Source organism: Lactuca virosa, chromosome 3 (genome assembly GCF_052849685.1).
Source record: "Lactuca virosa cultivar CGN04683 chromosome 3, Lactuca_virosa_CGN04683_v6, whole genome shotgun sequence".
Taxonomy (NCBI): domain Eukaryota; kingdom Viridiplantae; phylum Streptophyta; class Magnoliopsida; order Asterales; family Asteraceae; genus Lactuca; species Lactuca virosa.
Genome location: NC_136428.1, coordinates 18,500,937 through 18,524,288, shown reverse-complemented (window position 1 = coordinate 18,524,288; position 23,352 = coordinate 18,500,937). Strand labels below are relative to the sequence as shown.

The window sequence follows — 23,352 nt, the reverse complement described above, 5'->3', positions numbered from 1 at the left end:
TTTTTGTTACAGTTAATTTGTTATTCATATATGAATAAGTAGTATAAATGATACTTAAACTGTAAAAAAAATTAATTATATATTTTTATTCATAAGTGAATAACGAATGTACTGTAGCAAAAATCTGATGCATTTTTATTCACTTATGAATAACGATAGCTGAAAATATAAAAAAAAATAAATTTTTTATTTTATCTTAAAAGTATATCAATATGGATGTCTATTTGTAGAGAATAAAAAATCATAAATTTTGGTATATTTAAAATCATTTTTCGATATAAATAGCTTCTTAAAAATTAAAAAAACAAAAAAAAAACTATGTTTTTGTATATATTAAGATAATGATTAGCATAGTTTAAGGAAACATGTTTTGTTGAAACACATGTGTATTCCTTATCCATTTCCGCTGGTACAACAAAGGCTTTTGCGGCAAAAATAAATGAGTGGCTGAGAACGATTCCCCCATTCTCAACTTTTTTTATTTTCTCAATTGAACTTACCTCTATATATATATATATATATATATATATATATATATATATATATATATATATATATATATATATATATATATATATATATATATATATATACAGAGAGAGGATGGTTTAATTGAGAAAAAAAAAAGGTTGAGAATGAGAGAATGAATCTAGGCCACTCATTTCTAATCTGCCGCTTAAGCGCTCCAGCGTACATGATCGACGGAACAGGTCATATTCATATATGAATACGTATATGGATATATATATTATGAATAAGTATAAAAGAAATCGTTATTCATATATGAATATGGCGACAGTAGGTGGTGGTGGAGGTGGCGATGGTTGCTGGTGGTTGGTTGCGGAGGTGGTGGTGGTGGTTGGTAGCGGAGGGGATGTGGTGGATTCATATATGAATACACTTATATTTATATTCATATATGAATATTACTCATCCTCCGTCGGTCCGGTACGCCGGAGCGTTTTGCAGCAAAAATAAATGATTGAATAAGAATGATTCTCTTATTCTCAACTTTTTATAGTTTCTCAATTGAAATTATATATATATATATATATATATATATATATATATATATATATATATATATATATATATGTGTGTGTGTGTTTGTGTGTGTGTAATTAAAAGGCTAAAAGAATTTTGTCAAAAGGAAGCCCTACCTAAGTTGTAACATGACATAAAAATATCCGAAAGTAGACCAAAACTGCAACTTGAGCGTTGAGGAATGTATTTTGAATGTTTGGTTAGCATGAAACTGAAGTTCCCACGGAAAACTCCAAATAAACACTCGTTGTTTTCTTGGATGTTGCCCAACCCCCATCCTATATATCCCAAGTTATTACATGCAACTTGCCTTCATAATAATTCCAAATTGAAGTCTAAATCTTAAAATTGTGTTCGATGAATCTGTGTACTAATATTTAAATGGATCAAACAGATGTGTACCAAATGAACGACAAATCCATATGTGCTTAACAAAATTGCAAAATATAGATATGGTGAGACGAGTGTTGTCTCATGGGGCCGGTTAAGTTGATATAGCGATCATTAGTATATATTAGCTTTCTAATTTTGGGTTGAGATGTTCTTAATGATATTAAGTTGTAGCCCTCGAGATACAATGTAGTAGACTTGTCACTCGTGCATCTTCCTACGTTCATTTTATTATATGAAACTCTTTTAAAAGAGAAAAAGTAGGGCTAAAAATTTTCAAGGTTGTATAATATATTATATTACGTCTTCTGAGCATATGATGAATTTAACATGTTTAATTATGAATGGTTTAATTTCTCATCTATGTTTATGAGGCATACGTACAAAAAAATGGTTTGGAAATGAAATTATGAAGAATAAGTTATTTTAATAGATGATCGATTAGTCACGTAGAGATGACGTCGTTGATGAATGATGATGGAAAGAAGATTTTCAAAGATGATGGATGAATAATTGGTAGTATAGTTTATTAATTGAGCGTGAAGCATGGGATTATTATGGACCACCAACCACTTGCTTGCCTCCTGCCCAACTTTCTACCCTAAAAATAAAAGTATAGTTTCATCATACTTTTATTGTTTGGACTTTGGATTTGGTCATATATATGTATGTATGTATGTGAGTTTTTTTATTTCATTTTTTATTAAGTTAATGATACTTAATTGCAAGTTTAGTCGCGTTTGACTTGAAAAGTCATTAATCGTTGTTTTAAACTTAATATGCTGTTAAAACTTAAATTTTAGTGCCAAATTGACCGTTTTATCATGCAATTTACGTTGTCCATGTGGGCATTTTTAACGATTAAAAGACTAAATGTCAAAAAGTGAAACTATGTTGCTATTTGATGGCATTATCCATTTTATTTACTTGTTCACAAATATAAATTTTTTCTACACTTTGGAATTTATTTCTCTCCCGTTTTGGTATCATTCGAAATGCGCACTACACATAACCTCCAGATCATCTTTTAAAAAATAATAATAGTAGAAGATATAATAACATCATGTAATAAAATAAAACACAAAACCAACTCATCCTTACATATATAATTTTTTAACAATCAATCTTTGTTAAACTAGTATGGTGTTAGAAAACCAAAAAAACTTCTATGGCTTCGGTTTAATTAATGAAAAGTCTCTTTTTTTGAGTTGCAACTAAAAAGAGATTGTCACAAAGTGACTAGTTATCGCAATTCCTTATGAACAAAAGTGACTCTTTACAAGCAAAATCAAAATTCACCAACACACTTGTCATCATTGTTTCTTCAACACCCACAAAACTTATTACAACATGCAATTACAGACATTTTGATTCAAAACAACACACAATGAAATGGAAAACAATCTCGTCCATAATATACTAAGTCAAGTATGACAAAGGGTACAACTGTTATAATAAAATAAGACACATCAAAATTCCCTAAATAGATGTGTTCAAAATTTTCAAGACTATATTCTCATAAGAATAATAATAATAATAATTACCTGCTAACAAATCCAATTGTGAAACTCGATACGATTACAAGCCTTAGCAAAACTCTACACTTTGAAATTGTCCAAAAATATTTGTTCTCACTTTGATGAGAGACTGACTCTCTTCCCTTCCACAGTAAACTTTTCACTGCGTTCAAGCTGCAGTAAAAAAAAAAACACAAATTATTAATATCAGAACTGAATGCAACCATACTTTATATAATTTCACAAGAAAAATCATTACCTTCTGTCTCAAAAATTCAAGAGCATCCTTCTTTGAAGAGAAATTGGAAAAAATTGAAGAGTTTTCATCGATAAGAACTTTGAGTTTTTTAAGCTTCAATGATTTCTCAGGTACTTGGGTAAGAAGCTTTCTGCAGAGTTTCTTTAGCTTCACTTTTGATTCTGACACATCATCAATTTTTTGTTTCTTTAAAGAATGGTCATCTTCAGACTCGGATTCCTCCCTCTCACTATCACTAAAAGACGTTTTTGTCCCTTGAAAACGAACCCCTGCTATTTTCCTTGGGCGATCCTTGATACCAAGTCCCTGTTTTCCAGAAGTTGCTTTATCCTGCAAAAACAACAAAATGTCAATTTTGTAGATGTTGATTCTTTATTCAAAAGTTGAGGTCTTTTTAGTTTTTATTATTAAAAAAAAGGTACATACTTGTACAAGTTTGTAAAGATTCTCTTGATCCTCTTCATAAAATGCAGTCCTTTTGTTACTATTTTGAGTGATTTCTGATGTGCTGCTGGACTTCTTTCTCTTGGATTGTGCTCCAAGTAATCCTCCAGACACAAATCCAAATTTGTTACCCCACCAGTCTGGAGAAATTTCCTTTTCATATTCAACTGCTAACAAACAAATATTGAAATATGAAATATGTTTTGTTTTAAATTTTAATACACCACAAAACCATAAAAATAAAGCATAACATGTAGTACAGAATTACCTTGTGCTTCAGGATAATCAGATGCTTCCACCAGCTCTAACTCTCCATCCTCATAACAAACAGACTCAGACTCTGGACTCACATCAGTCTTTTTGACCTAAAAAAAAAATCCAAATTCTCTAAATTGTCAAGAAATTAAATCATAAAGAAGAATATGGTAATAGTTATAGAGCAAAAACAAGAAAACATACAAGGATTCCTTCAAGATCCTGAGCAGAGTATGCATTCACAAGCTTTCCTCTCTCTCTTCTCTTGTATCTGGTAATATATTAATATATATACCTATGTATTAATAATTTGGATATAATGAATAATTTAGAATTAAACTCGATTTTGAGCAAGAAAATGACCAATGACCTTTCTTGGGGACGTGTAGCCTTGACAGTTTTTTCAGTATTGTCCTTTGGTAAGTCTGTTTCTTCATCATCCTCCTCTGAGATAAGAAAACAAGGATCATGAGTTAACAAATACTAAAGCTTCATCATGATTACAAATCAGTGACTTAAGCATACCTTCATCATGTTTTGTTTGTGTTGCTTGCTGTTAATACATACATGAAATTTTGATTAATAAGATAATTCATGTGAATAAACTTTTTCTAAAAAAAAGAGAACAGGCTCAGGTGAAGAAAATTGAAGAACTTACCACTTTCAACTTTTTGAGAATATTATCAAACTGTGTAGTATCAAATGCCCATTCGTTTGGCTTATCTAAACCAACACCTGTTTTGCATTCAAGTTAGAAGCAGAAAAAATAAATAAATAAATAAATAACAACTTCATTTAGACTTTCATACTGTGAGGCAAAATCACAAAACACAGACTGAAAAAATGCTAGCCAGCATGTCTAACATTGTGCTTATTAAAAGAAATCACTTCATCTGTGTTATTGTTTCATGAGCACCCATATTAGCACTCATTCTACATGGACTTTAGGAAAACAATAATACTCCCTCTGCCCCATGATTAACATCCACTTTTGCTACTAAAGATTCAAAATTAGTTCTTTCAAATTGATGTTTCAAGTTGTTGGCTTTAAAAGAGAAAAATGGACTCTAAATTCGGGCAGAAAGATAACTAATAGCAAATTATATGATGCAAAACTTACATTTCCACTGCTAAAGCCTAAAGAATGAGCTAGAGTTTCTGTTTAGGTCTAATGCTTGTGTTCATACTGAAATACCTCTTCTTAATGTAGTAAAATCAGAACTTCAAAGGATAGTTTAAGATAACATTAAGCCGTAAATCATATACCAAGAGTGTCTAATTTATTCGAAACCCTAACACGAAGTAACATTTCTTTTTTCAAATGTATGAAATTAGATCATTTACCAAGATTATCTTGCTTGTTCGTAACCCTAACATGGCCTTTGATCCCTTGTTTGTCCTTGCCAAGACCTTCGCCTTCTTCCCATCCCTACAAAATAGAAATATAATCCATCAATCAAACATACCTCTGAATCTATCCTAATTAAAGTCATTAGACTTAAAACTTTGACATCAACTGGATTTGTTAACTTATATTTGCCTGAAGAAATCAAACTAACCATTTGTTTCATGAGGCGAAAGGCGGCGGACTTTTTGGCAACTCCTACATAGCATAGGGGAACTTCGGGAGTGGCCATGATGCTACGTTTGCTTCCGGCGACGATTAGTAGTTTCTCTCTCACTCTCGCTCTCGCTCTCGAGACTGCTCGAGGGAGGAGGAGGAGGAGGAGGAGGAACAAGGGTTTAGCAAATTCGCACAAGTCGGCCGATGTACAATAGAATGCGTTCCTATGGCGCCGTTCGACTCCAACAACCCAATTTATTTTTCCTTTCCTATTTTATAGATTTTACATATAGCACTTTTGTTTTACCAAAAATAATATGGATGCGTTTAGTTAAGGAAAAACAGTCTTTATTTTTTGATTTTCCTTTTCAGTTTTTGTTTTTCGTTTGCAGTTTTTATTGGAAAATTTAGAAAACGCGTTTAGTTACAACTTATTTATTTTTTATTTTTAGTTTAGAAAATTAAAAAACACTTTTAGATGTGTATATTTCTATAGGTTTTCATTTTTAAAAAACATTAGCGATTGTAGGGTGGGGGCGGCAGCAGTGGTGGGGGCGACGGCGGGGGGCAGTGGTAGTGTCGATGATGGCGACAGTGGTGGTGGTGGTGGTGGTGAGGACGGCAGTGGGGTGGCAGGGGTGGTGGTGATGACAGGCGGTGGTGGTGGCGGCGGAAATTGTGGTAACGGCAGTGATGGCGGCGATGCTGGTGGTGATGATGGTAGGTCGGTGATTGTGGTAGTGGTGTTGGGTGTGTGTGTGTTTTGTGGGTATGCAAGTATTTGTGGGGGTGGAGGTGTGTGTGTGTGTGTGTGTGTGTTTTTGGGTGGGGGTGGGGTGGGTGGGTGTTTGTGGGTGTGTGTATGTGTGTGTATTTGTTTGTGGGGGTGGGTGTGTATGTATGTGTGTTTGTGGAGGGTGGGGGTGGGGGTGGGCGCGCGTGTGTGTGTGTTTGTGGGGGTGAGTGGGGGTGGGGATGGGGATTGGGATGGGTGTGTGTATGTTGGTGTGTGTATGTATGGGCGTGTGTATGTGTATTTGTATGGGTGGGGGTGAGAGTGGGGGTGGGTGTGGATGTGTATTTATATGTATGTATGTGTGTGTATGTGTTTGTGGGTGTGTGGGTGTGTATGTGTGTGTGTTTGTTTGTTTGTGGAGGTGGGTGTGTGTATGTGTGTTTGTGGGGGTGGGGTGGGGATGGGTGTGTGGTTGTTGGTGTGTGTGTGTGTATGGGTGGGGGTGGGGGTGGGGATGGGTGTGGGTGTATGTTTGTGTGTGTGTGTGTTTGTTTGTGGGGTGTGTGTGTGTGTGTATGTGTGTTTGTGGGGGTGGGCATGGGAGTGGGTGGGTGTGGGTGTGGGTGGGTGTGGGTAAGTAGGGGTATGGTGGGTTGGGAGTGTTAATGTGGGGTAGGTAGAGGTGGGTGGGATAGGAGTGAGTGTGTTTATATTTTAGAAAAAAATTAGAATTAGAAAATGTGGAAAACAATGATTATCGGTTTTCCAAAAATTTACAACTTCTTTGTAATTTTAGAAAATAGAAAATTTTCATTTTCCGTGAAAAATTTAGAAAAATAGACGAACTAAACGCGTTTCAAAATTCTCATTTTTCTTGGAAAATTTTTCCGAAAAACGACCCATTTTTTCGCAACTAAATGCACAATTTGTAATTCTAAATACTCATGTTATTCTTTAGGGATAACGCTAGGGTGAGCATTTGGACCAGACCAGAACCGGTTTGGAAGAAATCAATAGATCGTGGACCGGACCGTTAGGTGCATACCTGTGCCGGTTTTTCGGTTCTTAGACTGGTTGAACTAATACAACATGCAATGAGTATGGTACAAATCGATGAAGTAGTTGTTATACAATAATGGTTTAGATGAGTTATTTGAGTTTCTTGAACATTACAGGTTTTATGATTAAGACGAAGTGACTTGGGAAGGGTGTAATTAATGTATGTATTTTACGTGACAAGTTTATATGATTACACTACTTCCATACCATGTGTCTGTTCAACACGGAGCGTTTGGGAGCGTTTGAGAGTTTCTAATGTTTAACAAAACATTCCCTTTTGAACAGAAAGTCTCGTTTGGCACTACAAGCTTTTAGCGTTTAGTTTAAACAAAACGTTTCAAATCCAAATGTCACTTCATGCAGCGTTTAACAAAACGCTACCAGCCAGATTTTACCCGCTACCAGTTATTTTTGTCGAACACGCCCCATATGTTTTAAATGTGTTATTTATCACAAGTACCCACCCATATTAAATATTTCAAAATTTAAATCTTATAGTTATATGATTTTCAACCCTATGGTAATTACCATGTTTTATAGAAAATTAAGAATATATGATAGTAACATGAGGAGTAGTACTTTGAGTCTTAGTTTTCTATATCTATGAATTGTTGGAATAGAAATTCATTTCTTTTGTATTGTCTTAATCTATGAGTTGAATTTTTATTTGGGACATTTTTCCATAAGAATATATGATAGTAACATGAGGAGTAGTACTTTGAGTCTTAGATTTCTATATCTATGAATTGTTGGAATTGTTGGAATAAAAATTCATTTCTTTTGTATTGTCTTACTTTATGTATATGTGTTAGGACATTTTTCCAAAAACGTTTTTATTAATAGATTTTTTTTTCTTAAAGTCTTGTTATTTCCAATAATCGAAGGTGATTAGTGTTTCACAAAAACCACCACCTTCCAATTTATATACCTACTATATGTGTTTCTCATCACAATCACAAATCAAACCACACGTTTCTCAATCTAATCATCTTTGAGTTTCATCTTGATATATGGCAACTACATCAAACACTTTGAATATTTTGTACCATATAAGGGTAGACATCGTAAGCAATGATTCTCTATCGAAGACATATGTAACGGGATTCCAAATGTTTATGGAGGCCTATAAAGGTGTGGTTTAAAGAAGAAATATTTGCTTCCTAGGGCATGGATGTTTGAGTTATAATAAGCTTTTTAGTATGTTGAGAAAATGAATTTTTTTGTGGAGATTATGCTCTTAATTATATTAAATTTTGTGTTCTTGTGTTTAGTTTAAGTAGTAAGTCTCTGATATGAGTTTTAGTTGGCAGAGGGCTTTAGAGTAGTAGCTCAATGAAGTCAAACATTATTCATCCACTTATGTTGTTATTATATGTATGAGGTGCATAAAACTGATTTTTTATTAAATCGGGTCGATTTTAATTTTAAAACTGGTTTCAGATTAGGTCAACGATGTAAAACATGGGGCCGGGCTAAATTGGTTTGGATCTAAAATAGATTTCAATGAAAATTAATTTGAACATATATACGAGTTTTGTTCTTCCTTGGAGATATTACCATGCAACTAACAGAAAAAACGGATTCCAAATATACCGAAGAAAGTTAGACCGTTGGTAGATCACAAGCTATAACAGAAAGAATTCGGAAACTGGGATCCCATTTCTTACCATCAAGACAAAATATCAAAAAGTTTAAACTCATATATACTTATATATGCTAGAAAAACGGATTCAATATACATTCCGAGCTCGCTATTGGGGATGTTATTTCGAGCCCGTTTATCAGCATAATTTTTTTAAATATTATAACTCTAAATGTTTCTTTTTTACCATGGCTACCGAATCCAAACGTACACACATTTCTCATTGAGTTTATCTGTTGAACCATATTTTGTTGAAATTTAAATGTTAAAATTTAGATAGTTCATTTGTTGCAAAACCTATGTCTCCTTGGAATAAACCCAAATCGTAAGATATGTTGTGAAGTAATGTTTCAACCTCCCCAACATTTATAATTGGTTAAATGTAGTAACGGGAGGCATATCTCTAAAATATTTTATAAATTTAGCTTTCATCAGTTATATCATTTCAGAAAACAACATTACATTTCTCTTTTGGAACTCCGTTATGCTTAAAACGATTGAGATTTACCCAACTCATTTTCATTACTTTACCCGCTCAACTTTAATCACATCTTGTTTAATTTTAACAACACAATAACACAAAAGGGTTAAATCCCATCCTCTCCTCTTGTCCCCCAACAAATTAATTACGTAATCAACAAGTGTGTTTATGTGAAAAAATAGAAACATCTGGCACCACATACATACATCTGCAAAGAAGATAGAATTCAGTAGCTATGCCTATCTATGATTCCTTACCCATTTAGACACTTCTATTTTACCTTGTTGAGTAGAAGAGATGTTTGAAGCTGAGCATCATCTTTTATAAAACTCCACCACATGTAAGTAAGTGGGATTGTTGTGGCATGCCAAACCGCATGTGCATCAATAAATCCTTGGTATGGAGGAAAATCATATATTTCTAAAAGCATTGCTAATGCACCCGAAACTATCACAAACCGTAGTTTTACACGTGATGGATGACCACTTATTCCACCCCATACTGCCCATATTAATAGCTGTGCAACTCCCATTGTAACACACACTTTCATGTTCCACCCTGATCATCATTTTTATAAATAAACAAAAAATTAATGTTGCGAAATACTGTCTTGTATTGTGAAATTCGCATTCATATATGATTTTTATTTGAAACATTTATGGTTTGGTTAGAATAGTACTGATTAAACTAGAAAATTGCCAAAATATAATAATGGTTTTTAAAGTAATTTGGGGAAATGGGAAAGTTACCATAATCGAGTTTGTAGTTGTTGAGGTACAAAATGTGAGTGGTGACAAATGCAATCAAAGGGGCAGAAACCATGACTCTTGCAGCCTCCAGCCTCACATTGAAGCTTCTTAATATGGATACAATCAGCGAGTATCCAAGCAATGTAATTGCAGAATAGTAGTCTAGCTTTTCTGTCAATTCCACATCTCTGTGTACGTAACAACAAATTTTATAAAACTTTGTTATTTAATATATATATATATATATATATATATATATATATATATATATATTTGGGACAAAGCAATCATGTAGGTAGTCTTTGGTATGCAGTAATAGAATAGGGAATGGAATGAAAATCTTGTTTGTTTGTCAAATAGGAACGGAACAGAATGGAATGATAACGGAATGCAATGACTCATTCCATTCCTTTGTGATTTGATTCCATCATACCAAAGAGACCCTGATAAACTCACCGACTGTGAAAAACAGCACTCCAAAACCAGGAATTCAATGCTAGAAGCCCGTATAGATGCCATAGACCAGCATAATCATAGTAAGGCTTTTTATCTGGTTTCATAGGTAGCTTGTAATGCAAAAGAATGAACAAGGAAAGCCACCCATGAAAGTGCATTGCTAAATTCAGAGCAGAAAATGCAACAGAAGCAGGCTCCTGGTAAAAAACAACCAAATTGAAGATCAATAAATGTTATTTAGAATCAAATTTGAGGTGTTCAGATTACCTGAATTCCAAATACCCTTTTAAAAGGCCATTTTCCATGATATTTGACTGGTTTTTGACCAGATGATGCTCGTTCTTGCTCCTTTTTTAGCATACAATGGTACCTACAATCACTTTGGCAATCCCATTGAGGTTCTTGCATGTACCAAGGACCATCAAGAGGGGTACCATTAGATGATAAGTTGCAGTGTGGAAGGCATGTATCTCCCACACATCCAATTTCCTCACAGTCTATTAGGCATGACCTAGATTAGGTACAAAAAAGATGTGTAAGTTTTCCTTTGAAAGATGATATGAAGGAAGATGATACAAGTTTTACTTACCTATATGAGGGGTCAGCATCACCAATGCTTGCATGAAGAACGCCCAAGGAACAAGAAAGTGACAAAAGGAAACTGATCCAGTAGCAACCTAGCATCTGATCAGAAAATTGTTTTACTCATGTTAGAACGAATAAGATTCATATGATAACAATGTTAATGCAGAAAATAATGTTAATGCAAGAATAATCCAATTTAATTATTTAGACGATGCAATTTTGTTTGAAATCAACTAGTTGATTTTGGGTTAAAAAAACTCAGTAACCTAATACAGAATGCTTGATTCATGATTCAGCTAAAATCAAATCGAATAAAACTTGTTTGAAACCACTTCCTTTCATTATATGTTGGCTTAGAGTCTTGGATTTGTTACCTGCAGCGATGAACGGCGGTCCGGCAGCGATGGCAGTGAGGCAATGAACGGCGGCGTGGGTTGTGTTGTTGGGACTTAGGAGAGCGATTGGATCCGATGCTGAAATTGACACCTGGTTTGAATCATAAAACAAACTGTAGTAAATACCTAGTCAATTAGTAAATCAACTAACGTGATTATAGAGCACATAATGGTGTATGAATACTAATCTGCGAGTTAAACTAATTCCGAGAAACTAATCGCTGATTAGTGGCAAAAATTTCTCGACGGAGCTTGTAAATCAAATATCAGAAAACATTAAACGGAGTTTGAGAAATAGAAGAAGTGATCTTCACCGTTTACCTTGTGGAACTTCCGCCTGGTTCACCTCGTCAATGCTATGTGTGTGAGTCGAAGAGAAATTATATGAACTTCCGTTTTCCTTTTATCTACGCAAATAGTCCTTCATATATCCACAAATATACAATGTACTCCTTGCAGTTTTGTAACACAAATCACCGTGAACTTAAAACCTTTGTGGTCCTTCATATATCTTCAAACATTATTTTTAAATTACACGAATGGTCCCTATGCTTTGTGGTAATTTGCATGTTTGGTCCCTAACTTCTTTTTTTAACTCGGAAGGTCCCTACTGTTTGTTTTTATTATGCGTTTGGTCCCTACTGTTTTTTTTGTTACGCGTTTGGTCTCTGTCTTACCTAAAAAGACTATTATTTAAATAGGAAAAAATCGTGAGGTAGGTAAGGTAAGGTGAGGGGGTGGGTTAGGGGTGTGTTTATTTAAATAAATTAAAAAATCAAGGGAAAAATAGTCTTTTTAGGTAAGACAGGGACCAAACGCGTAACAAAAACAAACAGCAGGGACCTTCCGAGTTAAAAAAATAAGTTAGAGACCAAACACGCAAATTGCCCTAAACCATAAGGACCATTCGTGTAATTTACTCTAAAAAAAGATAAACATCATTTAATTTTCTTAAAAGGAAGATGAATATCTCAAATGCATGAAAGATACTAACTTCATAGTTCATATCTTTGTAATGTTTATATTATAACAATGTTCAAGTATACTTATGAACCAATGTTTTTTGAAAAAAGTTTAAAGACGGAAACAATCAAGGATTTTAGGGATATGGTGGTTTCAGAAACAGACAAAGGCGAAGCCACACAAGAGTTAGGGTATACGTAACTAATTAATTTATGAGAAACAACTTAAATTTTTTTTAGATTTCGCCCCCAACCATGCCATAAATGCGAAGTAGTTACGGAAGAATGTGTCTCGAACCATCATAGAGGTGGTAAAAAAATAATTAGGAGACCGTTCTACCATATTCATTGACATTTCCTAGAAGAGTAAACGTTTGACCATACCCACTATTGAAACCATTTTATGGATCTTTGTCAGAAGGTGATATTCAAGGAGGTACATCAATTGTGTTGAACTATGTAAAGAAGTGATGGATAAAACCAAAATTCTTATACTACATCTAAAATCAAATTCAACCCACTTTTTAATCCGAATGTCAGAAAGCCGCTAAAAATCGCTTATTTCAAATATTATGGAATCTAATTAACTTGACGAATCGGATATCCTTAAGGTAGGTTTTTTCTTAAACTGAATCCGGACCGGATTTTGGATTTTCTAAAAACCAATTTGGATGTTCACAGTATAACATTAGAATTATTTTAATACTTAAATATTGAATTGTTTAATAAATTACAATAAACAAATAATTTATTCAATTATTTGGGGGTTTTATTATAAACTCTCACAACTTAAACTTTATTACTAGTTTTTTTCAAATTGCCTTTATAGATTCCGTTATAATAGACGACACCATCATCAAAATAATTTTGCCACCGGTTATTTCAATTATATGAAAAAAGTTGAGTATAGAAAAACTTAATGCAACAAGATTCGGATTTAATTAAATCATATTCTTAAGCTAATGGGTTTGGTCAACAAGAGCCGCCAACTTTTCACTAGCGTGGGTAAAGTTTATTATTACAAGACAAGTTCCAAGAATAGAACACTAAGGTATTGTTTGTTTTTCCAAAGTGAAACTGTCTGAAGTCTGCGGACCACCCCTGCAGCCCTCTGCAGCAGAAGAGGTTGATCAAAGTGTTGCAGACTGTAATGAGAAGCATGTTTGTTTTTTTAACGTCTGCAGACTGCTGCAGATATTAAAAAATTTAAAATAAAGTAATTTAATAAACCGAAAATAGTTTGTTAATACCAAAAATTTAATAATTGTAGTCTTAAAACATTGAATAAAATTCAAACAACGAAATTAGTCTTACAATAACATTTTTTAATAAAATTCATACAACCAAACTTTAATAATTTTCATTCCATATTTTGCATCAATTGTTCGGCAATTTCATCCCGTAACTGGCTCATATATTCACGGTCCGCTGCAGTACCATGTGTTGGAATCTCATCTTCATCATTATCAACGAATGCATTGTTATTCCGAACTGAGACATTTGGTTCATCATATCGTGCAAAAAACTCATTACGTAGTCCCTCTCTTCTTATAAAATTATGAAGCGCAAAACATGCTAGGGTAATGTTTCATTGTGTAACCAACGAGAATGGTGTCATCCTCTTCAATATAGGGAATCGTGCTTTCAAGACACCAAAAGCACGCTCAATGACATTCCGAAGTTTTGCGTGTCCATGGTTAAATTTTTCTTTATTCGTTAATGCACGTCTTCGACGGAAATCTCCAAGCCAATACCTAACATTACGGTACGGTGCCATAAAACCTCGAATGTTTGCATAGGCGGCATCACAAAGATAATATTTATCTGTAAAAAAAAGTCATTTATTTTTCAAATAAAGATAAAACTATTTAAATAACCATAAATTTACCTGGAGGTGGAAGCGGGAATGGTGCATGTGGATTTGCTAATACTTCTGATAAAATTCTAGAATCGTGTGCTATCCCTTCCCAACTGGCAACAACAAACGTAAACATCATGTTGAAGTCACATATTGCCAATTCGTTTTGGTAACAATCGCCTTTTCCCCTACTTCTATATAAATCCCGTTTGTTTGTAGGGACAACAACATGTATCAAAGTGCCATCAAGTGCACCAACTGCTCCCTTGAACACCCGTCGTAGCCTCCTATTATGTCCCGGAATGTTTGGATTCGGATTAAAAGAAGTTGGTACTATAATGTCATGTGCGAAAAGCAACATTTTGTCCAACACTTCATGAAAAAACTTATGAATTGTTTGCTTTGAGTGTTGAAATCTCCGCTTGATAATCACATAACGTTGGTTATGACCGATCATCATCAAAAACATAGCCATCTTCTCCTCAACCGACACATGTTTGCTATCCTTTAACGCGTAGTTTACTCTAAAATGAGCACATAGTCGGACAAATGATTCACGGGACATGCGTAGCACTTCAAGACATTGTAGAAGATTACGGTGAAGTAACTCTAACGTAAATTCATATCCCGTCATTTCTGAATCGTTGTCCCGTACTCGTTTGACACCCCTCTTCCAAACGTAGCGGACGTACAAGTACATAAGAATTATGAGTAGTATCTTTTTGTCGTGGTCCATTACAAACCTATTAATCAAGAAAACATATAATAACATAAGATAATAATATAACATAAGATAATAACATAAGATAATAATAATAACATAAGATAATAATATAACATAAGATAATAACATAAATCTCAAGTACCAAAAAAACATAACATAAATTTCAAGTACCAAAAAACATATCATAAATCCCAAGTAGCAAATAACCAAATAACATTCAAGTACCAAATACTACAAATAACATTCAAGTAGCAAATAACCAAATAACATTCAAGTACCAAATACTACAAATAACATTCAAGTAGCAAATAACCATATAGTTCCAAAACATGCAATTAAAACCTAAACAACTCAAACATATAAACTTAACGAACAATCTTTCCATCCTTTAAAACTCCTAAACTTGTAGCTGTCATCTCGATCCATCCTCTTAATATTTGTGGATCATTAGGCAAATTTACCCACATCTCTCTAATATTCATGGTCCCTCCAAAAATGTGATACGCAGCAAATCGTAGAGGGTCTACTTGGTCTAATTCGAGCAACTCAAGCTTCTCTAAACATTGGGGAATTGTTGGCCCTTGAGTCAAATGGCGTAGATCTTTTTGCATCTCCAGTGCTAAATCATCAGCAGTAATAGAAGCTTTAGGCGAGGCACAAGAAGGTGGATCAGGTGAGGCACTAGGAGCTCGAGGTCTAGGAGTTAAGGGTTTAGCCCTTTTGTTGGGGTTACCAGAAGGTGAAGCAGCAGAAGGTGAATCAGCAGAAGGTGAAGCAGCAGAAGGTGGAGTCTGAGTAAAATGTTCACTAGTATGATTGGAAAATAAATCATCCTCATCTATGTTAATGGAAGGGGCGTCCAAAAGCTGTAGTGGTGCGCCATGGAAAGAAGATGATCCATGTCCCGATGGTGTTTGGGATGTGGCATAGCTGAGATTACCAGATGCACTATTTCCATCAAAGAGTTCTGCACAAAGCTCTGGAAACAATAATGGGACGGTTTTCAAAGAAGCGGCTTTCGGATGTCCCTAAACGCAATCAATGTAACAAAAGTAATATAAGAATAAATGGCAACTATATAAACAAAATACATATAAATATGTGTGTGTGTGTATATATATATATATATATATATATATATATATATGTATACCTTTTTAAAGTCCTCCCACTCCTCATTTGTTAAGTTAAAAGCATTTGTTTGTGGATTGTAAAGGTTTCCAGTTTTGTTTTTTAAGTATAATCATCCTGTGTATTTGGCTTTAAGGTTATCATAGGCGTTTTTTTAATTGTCGTTGATTCAAATCCACGCCATACTTTTCCTTAATAGTTGTTCCTAACTTGTGCCATGATTGTTTGTGCAAACTCAAACCTTTTCTACCCACGGTTTGCACTTCTTCAATATAAGTTTGCAATAAGCATTTTGTTTGCTCATTGGTCCATGTATGTTTATCTCTCATTGCTAATAACAAAAAAAAATATAGAATACATACTTTAGCTACAAAGATTAATCATATTTCAACATAATCAACAAATAAGTTTAGCATATTCAACAACAATACATCATGAATGAACAAAAAAACCATATAAGCAAAGATTATACAACACAATCAACAAATAAGTTTAAAAATTTAAGCACAAACTTGCATATAAACATAAACTTGATCTCCATTCAAGAAATACAAGTGATAACAATTCAATAATTAAGTTTAAAAAAAAACCATTTCAGCAAAGAGGTGGACCAATTCAACAAAGATTTATGATTTCAGCATGTAAACTTGCATATAAGTTTATGATTTCAGCATAATTCAACATTCAACAAATATAAATTTCAGCAGAAAATCTGTTTAAAGAACAATTATATCATAAATTTTACATTCAACAAAGATTTGAACAAAGGTTGTAACATCTCAGCAACAAAATCCTAACTCAAATAAAAAAATTGGTACTCAAATTCATACAATTGGTACTCAAATGCATAAGAAATCAGAAATTTGATACTCAAATTCATACAATAGGTACTCAAATGCATAAGAAATCAGAAAAAAAAAACTTACCTGATCTTGAAACCGAGGGCTGCAAGAAATCAGAAATTTGGTACTCAAATTCATACAATCGATACTCAAATGCATAAGAAATCAAAAAATTGGTACTCAAATTCATACAATCGGTACTCAAATCAATAAGAAATCAGAAAAAAAAAAGTTACCTGTTGAAGATCGAGGGCAGCAAGATGGCAGCAGCAAGCAGCAGCGGCGACCGGCGATTGAGGGGAACGGCGACCGACGACCGGCGATGGGGTGGCAGCGGAGGCTGGAGTCGGACCACCTCTGGATCGATCGTTGGGAAGGATGCCGAGAAGAAGAAGGAGAACGAACGAGATGAGCAGCGACGTTTTTTTTTGTTTAGGGCATAGGGTGTTTTTTTAGATGAGGTTAGAAGTGGTTAGAAGAGTTAAGTCCACTGCTGTGTGGGGAAGAGGACGGGAAGAGGTTTTTGAGCCCGAAGTCTGCAGAAAAACAAACTGCTGCGAACCTAAAAGTGATGCGCGTGTGCTGCGCCACGCAACACTAAGAGGTTAGATAAGCTTTTTTAAAAAAAAACAAGACAAAACTTCAAAAATGGTCCCTATGGTTTTCGAAAATATCAAGTTTAGTCCCTAAGTTCAAAAAACCTCACAGATGGTCCCTGTGGTTTCAAAACTTTTAACAAATGGTCCTTCTCGCTAACTCCGTTAGCTTTTGACCGTTAACTTAAGGGTATTTTCGTCATTTTACTATGACAAGGACCATTTATGAAACTTTGTCTTATTTAAAAAATATATATATATTTTTTTTAAAATAAAGGGTCCCACATCTCTCTCTCTCACACAAAAAGAAAGTCAAACCCCCACCAAATTGTTCTTCTTCCCCAATCTAGATCTGAAGAACACACATACATACTTCCAGGTCATATGAATACCCATCTTCTCCATTCACTTTGATTCGAAAGGCAAACCCGATTCCGTTATTTTTAGCTTTCCCTTCTCTCGACAACCTGAATCTTGATGTACCCAAGACAAACCCACTAACTCACCGGTCGTATTTGGAAACCAACCCGAAAGCTAATCAGGTCCTGGGTTTTATTCATTCTCAGAAAGAAACGAGATGTAGTGGGGGAAGGTTGAAGTACACCCCAAATCACTATTTACCAACTGTTCCTTCTTCCTTCCTCAAAGTCTGTCTATTCAGAGCAAAAAAAGAAGAAGAAAGCTTACATCCCCACGAACGAACACTAGTCTCACGCATCTAGTACCTACCTACCTCATGTCTAGTCTTAGAGAAAGAACCACCTCTCATCACTGCAAACCCCATCCTTTCAATTTTAGCAGTTGATTACCTGGCTGATAAGGTCTCCTGTTTCGAGTATCTGGTTGTATTTTCCGGAGAATTGTGCTTTACGATTTTAGCCCGCCTCGTGCCACTGAACATCATGGATGGTTCAGTGGGAAGAAGATCAAGAGTTCATTGAGAAGAATGAAGAAGAAAACAATCCGATGACGATGCTGTGATGATCTTGTCGATTGTAGATCGGAACAACAACGAAGAAGATGATGAACTTAAACAGGCCTTGATTCTAGAACTCTTCGGAGATTCCACCTATTTGATTGACTTGATTGCTGTTGCTGAATTTGAAGGAAGATTGATTCCTGAATTATGAGGAAAAGGCAGCCATAGTAGACCTTCAGGGTCACTTGCAGTCGAACGCAAACCAAATGATCGAGTAGCGATTGGAGAAGCAATTAAGGTCGTGACCTGTTTCTATGAAGATAAAATGGAATGGGGTAAACGAGTCGGGTGGATGTACGGGTCAATTTTCCAATTAGGAGAGAGAGAGAGAGAGAGAGAGAGAGAGAGAGTCCCTTTAATATTAAATAATTAGTTTTTTTTTTAAAATAAGACAAATCTTCATAAATGGTTCCTGTGGCAGTGAAATGACAGAAATACCCTTCACTTAACGGCCAAAAGCTAACGGAGTTAGCGAGAAGGACCGTTTGTTAAAAGTTTTGAAACCACAGGGACCATCTGTGAGGTTTTTTGAACTTAGGGACTAAACTTGATATTTTCGAAAACCACATGGACCATTTTTGAAGTTTTGTCAAAAAACAAACACAACCTAATACACTATGGTTGCATGGACAACATTGTTGATCTTTGTAGGAGGGGTTTTTACTCGAACTAAATAATTACACCATGTAAATTCTTCATGAATGGTTACTACTTGATGCTTCCAAACTAAATAATTACACAATGTAACTTGAATCTTTTTGATAAATTTGAATACACATAGCACAAGTAATTGACTAAAATGGGGAGACCAAATTGCATACATTAATTACTAGTAATTTTTGCAAGAACGCTCACCATTTTTAAAGCAATGAAACCGATTGCAACCCTTTACAACAATCTTCCTATCAACTATCTTTGATATCATCTTCAAAACAGCATGACAATCTTTACAAACACGTAAATTCTTCATTATCTTAATCGGTGTCCCATGTCACGTTTGCATCAAACCAAAGACAACTGCTAACTTTCCACTATGCCAAAATAAAAATCTAACATTTTCACTCTCTTCTATATCAAGAAGAACAACAAAAGTATTTGGTACATACCCTCTTACCCTCATGTCAGGGTTTAAATCGTTCCACGATGTCTTAGTCTTCATTTTAAATCCACACCCACATCATACGTTTGTATCCTAAAAACGATTATTAATTCTCTGATTAGAAGATGATGTCATCTTCAAAAGTTATAGGTTGTAACCTTTGATTTTGGATACTTAGCACGTGATTTTGAACCCAAAGGAAGAAGGATTAATAGGCTCACGATGTTATACTATACCAAAGACAAATGGATGATGTTTAAATTTGGCCAAGTGTCCTTTTTTGCCATATCAGATCCCACATGGCTTGTTGCGAACGGACTTTTGCCAGTTTCATTAGCTAAATCATGACAAATTCAAAATTATAATTTTTAATTTAACAGGTTTTGATGTTTAAGGACTAATTAATGACATTGCAAAATCCGACATTGCCAATTTTGTCATTACTCCTTTAATTTATAAACATGCAAAGAAAATTCATTATTTTTTTCAATAAAACCCATGGCCAACTGGTTAAATCGGGCCAAATCCGGAAAGAGATATTATTGGTTCGAGATAAATGGGTCGTGACCAAAGACCAAAATGCACGCCACTGTTCACAAAAATGTATGAAGTATCCCTAAACAATCAATTTCCTCATATGTCCATCTCCAGAAACTGCGATTATCGGGGCTGAGAAATCTGTGGGACTGTAATCGATTTTAATGGGGTCGTGGATTGTTGGTAATTGGCCTTCCTTCGACCCCCACAACTTCAGCCAACTTCGCCCCAACGATCCGTCTGCTCCTTCCGTAAGCTCTCATCTCAATCACATCACATTTTCCGTCTTCTTTTCTTTTTCTTTGTAATCAAATCACAACCCCACGGATGAATTTCACCCTAAATCATCATCGATTGAACATAACATTTGTTTTTTCGGGCTTAGTTGACCTGTCATTAAATGCATCTGTAGTAGTGTCGGTTTTCTTTAAATGAATCGCTTTTACAACTAGTGTAATGTCGATGCTGCTTTTTAAATGGTGTATGTTTAATGAAAATGTTAGACTGAAATCTGATTTAGGGGTTCCTATGCTATTATTTTACTAATTGAATGATACTTGTTTTGAAATTGTTGGTGATGTTTATTTAATTGTTGATGTTAGACTGGAATCTGATTTAGGATCTTGCCAAGTGAAATTGGAAATATTAAGGATTTGCTCTTGTCCATATTAGGGTTAAAATTGGGTATACAAGCTTGCTAATTGTGTCTGATATGAACATGGAGATAGTCCAACTCCAATGTATTTTACATCTCTGCTATTAATTTCACTTTGAACATTGTTTCTAAAACTTGTGGGAATTGGAGTATTAAAATGCATATTACATAGAATTATCAAGAGCAAACGCCATAAAAATGCAAATTTGGGAATACTTGAAATTGAGAAATTTAAGCATCCTATAGATAGAGATTGAGATTTCATCTTCTTTAAAGATATAACAGTTAACACTTATACAAATTTATTAACTTATCTTCTATATTAGCTAAATGGATAAACATTAGTTTTACTTTGTTCAATAATATGATGGCAATTCTCTCAATTAATCACGAAAGCATTGCTTTGCTTTTTGTTCAGAAGAAGACACCAATTACATATCATCCAACTCATGAACGAACTCTTCCACCTCCTGACCAAGGTAATATAATTATATCCTACCCTTTCTTGTTTTTTTTTTTTTAATTTTTTTTTTCACATGGCTACACCTACACCAATGTTTTTGTTTTTACTTTTTATAGAAGCATGTATAAACACAAGATCAATTGTTTTTACGATTTACAAAGTTTGTATTCTTAATTTGAAAGTACTTTTTGCAGTAATATCTTCGGATGCCAAAAACATACTTCTGAGGCAATTCTATGAGCGTGGTGATGAAAAGGTGAAATTCTTTCTGTATTTATGTCTAGAAATACATCACCTACTCAAAAAGACGAGTTTGCCCTTGCGGGTTAGTGTCTCTATGTGTACAAAATGCATACACCAACTCAAGGAGACATGTTTATACTTGGGTTGGTGTGTATGTATCTGCAAAGTGAAAACACACGCACACACACACTAATGCAAAAAGACAAAAATACCCTTCATTGACGGTTCATAACTTATCATTTCTGTTTGCAGTTGAGACCAAAGAGAGCTGCCCCTGAGAATCTGGCACCCGAGCAAGAATGCAAGCATCCAAGAGCTTCTTCTTCAGACCCTCTATCATGATTGATTCATGAGTAATTAAGTATGCATGCATAAATCATAATGCATTGCACATTGATGTAAATATAATTGGTCGTTGATGCTATATGTGTTGTATGTTTTTGGGAAGCTATGAGATCTAGAGCCAATTGTTAATGCTTCATGGTGTGTACTTTCAGCTACACAGACTTGTACAATTTGCAATTATAAATATAACAAAAAAGTTGCATATGCATAACATTTTCTTGGGCTGCTTTTTTGTATTGACATTCATGATTCATATATGAGATTTGTTATATGTAGATAAACCCATAGCCCATAGCCCATAGTCACATAACATACAATGTGTGTGTATATATATATATATATATATATATATATATATATATATATATATATATATATATATATATCTCAATCCACAAAATCAATACTAACCTTTTCTTAGTTTATAACGTATATACATATAGATTTTCAACATAGTCTTATCTTATATTTATTTAGCTTTTACAAATTTGTGTTATATCTTATTTGATATAATATAAAAATTTAAAATCATATTATTTCACAACTATAAGCAGATAATTGTTATCGTGCTTTTATTGATAGGTTATGGTGTTTTAAACGTAAAGATTAATTACATCCAGTCATTTCGTTTTCTTTGTATCAATAGAGGTAATTTACTTTGTGCATTAGAGCTTGAAGATGGTTTTATTGTGGGACCAGAAATGATCTGATTCACACATGAAGAATGTCCAATGTTTTTATTATGCAAAGATATGTTCCAAATATGTTTGTTCTATATGCATAATATATGCATAAAAGGTTGTACACTTGGATATTTTGAGTTTTGACGTATTTGTCATTATCAAGCCACAGCCATCCATAGAAATTTTACTTTTTAATCTTGTTTGATTTTGCAAATATTCAACGGTCTAAACTAAAACTATTGAGACTATTTGACTAGAAAATCTGATAGCACCGAGGAGTTGAATGAAATCTTTGACTAATTTACATCTTTGACCCACAACTTTTCTCTTAATCTCTCAAACCTCCCCCCGTCACAATATTGACTTGAAATCGACCCTTTTAGCTTTAGCAGCCTCCCAAGTCCTAACTCAATTTCGAACTCATTTCCCCAAGAAATACCATCAAAACCTTGTTTCAAGGCCTACTACTCTTAGCCCCCTCCACCTAACTTTGCTTTCAATGACGTTTAAAACATTTCATTTATTGATTTATTTGACTTGTTATCAATACTCTAAATATTATGTATTTATGTAGCGTTTGCCATATGTACTTGTGGTTGAAGGACATGCATACACATGCGTCTACCCATATCAAGGGAGAGGGGCTGCTGGGCTGAGAT

At 34.3% G+C, this 23,352-nt stretch overlaps 3 protein-coding genes across 8 annotated transcripts; 1 reads left to right on the top strand and 2 right to left on the bottom strand.

Annotated features, from left to right (window-relative positions):
- Nucleotides 1–2,827: 2,827 nt before the first annotated feature.
- LOC145165296 (D111/G-patch domain-containing protein) lies at nucleotides 2,828–5,729 on the bottom strand. Of its 2 annotated transcripts, none has more exons than XM_079084009.1 (10): nucleotides 5,469–5,729; nucleotides 5,254–5,338; nucleotides 4,568–4,644; nucleotides 4,435–4,462; nucleotides 4,280–4,355; nucleotides 4,114–4,180; nucleotides 3,923–4,019; nucleotides 3,637–3,824; nucleotides 3,211–3,540; nucleotides 2,828–3,125 (listed from the first exon to the last, which is right to left on the bottom strand). In XM_079084009.1, exons 1-10 carry the CDS (start codon nucleotides 5,544–5,546, stop codon nucleotides 3,066–3,068), a joined length of 1,086 nt encoding a protein of 361 aa, XP_078940135.1. In that variant the 5' UTR covers nucleotides 5,547–5,729; the 3' UTR covers nucleotides 2,828–3,065. The 2 variants fall into 2 exon arrangements, with proteins under 2 accessions (XP_078940135.1, XP_078940136.1); XM_079084010.1 differs by having other exon boundaries at nucleotides 3,637–3,821; nucleotides 5,469–5,728.
- A 3,755-nt stretch (nucleotides 5,730–9,484) lies between these two features.
- Nucleotides 9,485–11,980, bottom strand: LOC145165295 (uncharacterized). Of its 2 annotated transcripts, none has more exons than XM_079084007.1 (7): nucleotides 11,898–11,980; nucleotides 11,556–11,667; nucleotides 11,186–11,280; nucleotides 10,864–11,107; nucleotides 10,597–10,793; nucleotides 10,141–10,328; nucleotides 9,485–9,949 (listed from the first exon to the last, which is right to left on the bottom strand). In XM_079084007.1, exons 3-7 carry the CDS (start codon nucleotides 11,278–11,280, stop codon nucleotides 9,663–9,665), a joined length of 1,011 nt encoding a protein of 336 aa, XP_078940133.1. In that variant the 5' UTR covers nucleotides 11,556–11,667; nucleotides 11,898–11,980; the 3' UTR covers nucleotides 9,485–9,662. The 2 variants fall into 2 exon arrangements, with proteins under 2 accessions (XP_078940133.1, XP_078940134.1); XM_079084008.1 differs by having other exon boundaries at nucleotides 11,891–11,977.
- An 8,346-nt stretch (nucleotides 11,981–20,326) lies between these two features.
- On the top strand, nucleotides 20,327–22,221 carry LOC145162228 (DET1 complexing ubiquitin ligase). Of its 4 annotated transcripts, none has more exons than XM_079081433.1 (4): nucleotides 20,327–20,555; nucleotides 21,381–21,438; nucleotides 21,617–21,747; nucleotides 21,918–22,221. In XM_079081433.1, exons 1-4 carry the CDS (start codon nucleotides 20,469–20,471, stop codon nucleotides 22,005–22,007), a joined length of 366 nt encoding a protein of 121 aa, XP_078937559.1. In that variant the 5' UTR covers nucleotides 20,327–20,468; the 3' UTR covers nucleotides 22,008–22,221. The 4 variants fall into 4 exon arrangements, with proteins under 4 accessions (XP_078937559.1, XP_078937558.1, XP_078937562.1 ...); XM_079081432.1 differs by having other exon boundaries at nucleotides 20,334–20,555; nucleotides 21,378–21,438; XM_079081436.1 differs by having other exon boundaries at nucleotides 20,335–20,555; nucleotides 21,617–21,678.
- The last annotated feature ends 1,131 nt before the right edge of the window (nucleotides 22,222–23,352 follow it).